Source organism: Eucalyptus grandis, chromosome 4, assembly GCF_016545825.1.
Source record: "Eucalyptus grandis isolate ANBG69807.140 chromosome 4, ASM1654582v1, whole genome shotgun sequence".
NCBI lineage: Eukaryota > Viridiplantae > Streptophyta > Magnoliopsida > Myrtales > Myrtaceae > Eucalyptus > Eucalyptus grandis.
In genome coordinates, this window is record NC_052615.1 from 15,492,669 (window position 1) to 15,497,351 (window position 4,683).

General features: G+C 39.9%; 1 protein-coding gene across 1 annotated transcript; it reads right to left on the minus strand.

Moving 5' to 3' along the window:
* Positions 1 to 2,327: 2,327 nt before the first annotated feature.
* Positions 2,328 to 3,841, minus strand: LOC120292515 ((E,E)-alpha-farnesene synthase-like). The gene is made up of 4 exons (XM_039310743.1): positions 3,624 to 3,841; positions 3,401 to 3,542; positions 3,038 to 3,286; positions 2,328 to 2,881 (listed from the first exon to the last, which is right to left on the minus strand). Exons 1-4 carry the CDS (start codon positions 3,839 to 3,841, stop codon positions 2,579 to 2,581), a joined length of 912 nt encoding a protein of 303 aa, XP_039166677.1. The 3' UTR covers positions 2,328 to 2,578.
* Between the last annotated feature and the right edge of the window lie 842 nt (positions 3,842 to 4,683).

Genomic DNA, 4,683 nt, shown 5'->3' on the forward strand with positions numbered 1-4,683 from the left:
GGGTAATCTACATTTACATTCTCTTTGTCCTTTCTCCATATCACGCAACGGGCTGCGAACACCAGATCTGGCTCGTCAGTAGCCAGATTTGGCCTTGCCGGCTGCCTGCTGGCTGCTAAGTCCTTTGCCAGTTTTGAATTTTCTTTTTTAAAAAAAAAAAAAAAAAAAGCAAAAGTACTTTACAAATTGTGATTTTTCCAAACTCTATTTAAACCAAGGTTGTTTTCCAATGCACTTTTAAATTACAATTGACAAAACACTACTTGCATTTCGAAAACCCTTTAATGTAAAGGCTTTGGCATTTTCTCAAAAACTTTCTCCAAAAGCAAAACCAAATGCACCCTAAGTCCATATAGGTATGTTGATTGCTGGACTTTTACAATACGATGAATAAAAAATTCAATTGTAATCTCAACAACTGATATTGATGCCGATGTGTGTCAACTTTTCAATGATATCTCTAAAAAGAACCAACTTTTGTATAGTAATCTTTAGTATTTGTAGGATTATCTATTGTTTTTTTTTTTTTTTAATTTCTGTTGTGATTTGATAGTAACATCTTACACCTACAAATTCATACAGATCCATATTTTGAACTCACTTTGTGAAACGATATGGCCATGCTGTCTAAGGAGTCTAAACCGAAGTGCACTGGCATAGAGATGTTCTTCCATGGTGAAAACGCCGTTGTTGTTGGACGCAACTCTTTCAAGAGCTTCTTTCATTTCATTTTCAAAAGGTTGGACAACCCCAATTTGGTCATGCTGTCAATTAACTCTAACTTGGCAAGTGAATCGACTGATTTTGATAACATTGGCTTTACTTCCTCCACGAGCCCTTCCATCCGTTCCTTTATTCCTTCTTTCTGCAGAATTGAGCCGTATTTGGTAGATCAAAATCTACCTTGAAAAGGCTTCAGATAATTCAATCTATACAGCAATGCCAAGATGTTTTTACTTTAGTATATGCATATGTAGAGCTATATGAATTGGTTTTGATACATCATATGATAGCTCAAGTCTGGATGCGATGGTTGATGCATATGATAACACTGACCCAAACTCTAATATTGCTTGTTACATCAAATAGATACATGCATCGTGATGTTACAAATAAATTTGGAGCAAAGTACTATTTCAAACATCAATATGCGTCTCATGTGCAAGTACTTGCATGATTGCATGCCAACGTCCATTCACTCGTATGAGGAAGACATGGCTAGAGTTAAAAAGGACAATAAAATAGTGCGGAAGCTACAAATATAATCTTACGAGGTCGTGTTTGCTGCTAAGTGACTGCAGGAAATCGTAATTCCAAATGTTAGGCTTATAATTGGCCGATCTTCTTTGATGCATCGTGCCCACGACTTCCGGCTGATTCGCTGGGCATGTTTGGATTTGGGCTTGTTCTGTTGTGTACTCCATGACGCGTGAGTGAAAGTTGAGAAGAATGGTGAGATCACGAATTTCTACAAGTTCTTTTTTTTTTTTTTATGGAATGAGCATGAGTATTGTTAAGCACAATCCTTCGATTTATATAGGCAAGTTCGAGGGGGAGTGTTGATGGGGCTTGAGAGCAACTGTTTCAATTTAGTTCTCACGACGAGCCCCACACGGCAACCTCGGTACCGGTTCCTGCCTCCGGCCACATGTTGAGAGCACGTCAAAATATCTTGAAACCAAATCTTAGAAGCTTGTTCGGGGTAAGGCCAAACCAAACTAGATATGTCTACAAATGCCTATCTGGCAAAACGCAAGCCACATTCGTCTAGCTAAAAATCGAATTCAAGAAGTCAGTTGGGAATAAAGTGGGTGCACAATTAATCATTGTTTGTGTTGATAAATATGTCTCGAGATTGAAATCATTGAACGAAACCTGAGTTCGTATTGGAGTCGGTCTCCTGGGATTAATATAGGTTCTCTAATTAGGTTGTTGTTTTTTTATGGGCTTTGTGCCTTGGTTTGTGCCAAGAATGTGTAGAAAAATTCTTCTCGTGAGTTTTGTTCACTTTTGCACCTAAATTGGAGAAACCTTTTGTCATTGATCAGTTTTGTGTATTCTTTTGTAAGATTGAGAGATTGTTTTGTTAAGAATTGTGAGGGCTAAACACTATACAAGCTACTAGAAACGTTTGAGTAACTCAAATGTGTTTGTAATGTCCATTCTTTCACTAGATCTATAATGAAATTCGATATTTCTCTTCCAAAAGTAATTCACACCCCCGAATTATGTATGTCTCATTTACCTTTCAATTTTTATGATTTTGATTCTACTAAGCAAATAATGTACCACCACCGGCCAATTACAACATTCAATGTCGCATCAAATGAGAAGGGTCAGATTAGTACGATCTTGAGTATTTCTTTTCAGAGTGCAATTCATGTGGATCAGACCGACTACGAACATGGTTACTTTGTGCGATATTGTAACATGGACATCTTTCAGAGATTTGGCCATTGTAAACCCAAGTAAATGATTATGCAGCATAGGATACAATTTGCGTGGAGTACTCAAATCCTTCGACCGGCAGCAGCTAGTCTAGCTTACGCACTTGCTTTGTTATTACACTTGCGCTATCTCAGTTAAGAGCGAGAGGGTGGATCACTGCAGATAAAATTTGCCGCCTAATATCACCGTCCTGGACGCCAAACCCATCTCCGAACTGGTAAAGCATATGCGCAACGCGAGCCGCGTTCACGGTGACATCAATGAAGGTTCGGACAAAGGGCGTCTCGGCATTGCTGAAGCAATAAGCATTGATGCTTTTCCATTCCTGGTTTATCAATTCCTTGATGTGCTTCCTAGCGATGTCTTCCGGAACATTCGCTTCTCGCATGTAACACACCACCGACGATGGAGCATCTCCTCTGTCTCTTTCGGCCTAATTGAACAAGTAAATCAATTTAATGTGCTTATCAGATTCGATCTCCTTGATTCAATCATACCATATGCCATGTTTTTTTCGCAGGCTAAGAATTCTTAAAATCATGTCAAATTCAGTTGGTTTATAACTTCAGCGCAGAAATTTGATAATTACCGTTGACGTTCCAAGGTCGTTGCAGAGTCTAATTATCATGGACACATTATAAATCAGATCCTTGTTTCTCTCCAGCAAATCTGCTACATCCTCCAAATTCATATGTCCCACAAAGAAACTAGCGTGAGACATGATCAGTGGTCCTGAAGATGATGTCCACGCATTGCTCAAGTACTCTTCCAGCGATGGTGTGTAGCCCATGTTGTCCCACTTTGCTTCAGTAAGTAGGGCTTTGCAAAAGTCTGCCCACTGTAAAAAAATAAGGAAAAAAAAATACAAATTCAGAGATGATCAATAATGTAAGGATAAAAAAAATTTGGGGAGGCATGTGCATATGGAATTATCCACAAGTTTTTCACTTACGGCTTTCGCGAGATGTGGTAGCACTAGATGCCAATCTTCATCTTTGCCAATATCATAAGTGATCTCGTGAATAACATCGTTAAGCGCTCGGAAACACACCTTCATGCACTCGGGAAGGTGTTGAATCTGCTCCGAGTCCCGCCTAGAAGCATCAGATATTCCAGTTAGAGAAAATAAACTCAACAGAGACGAAAGGAAGAGATTGGGAGGCATCGTGGACAACCTGGTAATGGCGCTGGTAAAGCATTCCAACTCTTCCAACGAACCATAAAGGTCGTAGACATCGTCGATCACCAGTATCAAGATGACGACTTTGGTGAGAGATTTGCGGAGCGAGCTGAGCCGTGGTTCCTGAGAGAGTCCAAGGGCACACAAGAAACTCTCGACCAGCCGATCCTCGTGAACTCCACGTGCTCCATAAGTCCCAGATCCCTCCACCATCTGAATTTACCGAAGAAACTAATCAGAATCAAAAGCTAGGAAAATCACATAATGTCTGGTAAAGATATCTTCAAAATAGGCACGTTCCCAGGGTGAATTTAGAGCATATATATATCACAACCAAGTTTGTTGAGTTTTCATCCTGAGATGAGTTGAAAATAGAACATGACATCCTTTAAACAGATGACCTTAGTCGAATGAATTGCTACATTTTCTACTTCATTTGTGAATACATATAAAATTACCTGGATATCTCTGCAAGATCTCTTTGGTGTGTGGCTTGGACCGTGTTGAAATTGAGCTTGGCAAGCTCAAGCAGATTGCTTTGCTTGTCCTCCCGTTGCTCGTACAAGCTTATTTGCCATTTGATGTCAAACCACTGGACCCTCCAATGCATCGGAAGCTCCAAAGCGTGTACAGCGCGTTTAAAGAGCCGACCGTCCAAACTGGAGACTCTCTTGCGAAGAATCCCAGTTGAGAAGGTTTTCGCTTCGTGCAAAATGTTTTCACCTTCCAAAGCCAGATGTGAAGCCTCAAGAAGCTCTATCATAGCTTCAACATCTTCGCAATAGCTTCTGTTGAATAAAATGCTTCCTTCTTTGAAGCTCCTTAATTCATCTGATTACAGATTGAACGTCAGATTTATGACCGGACAGAACCGAGAATAATTGCTGATAATACTCAATATTAGAACCACGATGACTGATGACTCAGAAGATCTTATCGTAAAGGAGTGAATAACGACGATGAGCTTTGAGTGGCTTATGTGCACCCAATTTCATCGTACCACTATGGGGACTACACTTTCTTCACTGTCTAATCTACAACTACATTTTCTTTGT

What these genes read in the sequence shown, in the direction of transcription:
- LOC120292515 (XM_039310743.1), bottom strand. Translation starts at nt 3,841, where the DNA reads ATGGTGGAGGGATCTGGGACTTATGGAGCACGTGGAGTTCACGAGGAT. An exon ending in TACCACATCTCGCGAAAGCC is followed by an intron (nt 3,287 to 3,400) that starts GTAAGTGAAAAA and finishes ATTTTTTTACAG; the next exon opens with TGGGCAGACTTTTGCAAAGC. An exon ending in ACGACCTTGGAACGTCAACG is followed by an intron (nt 2,882 to 3,037) that starts GTAATTATCAAA and finishes TTGTTCAATTAG; the next exon opens with GCCGAAAGAGACAGAGGAGA.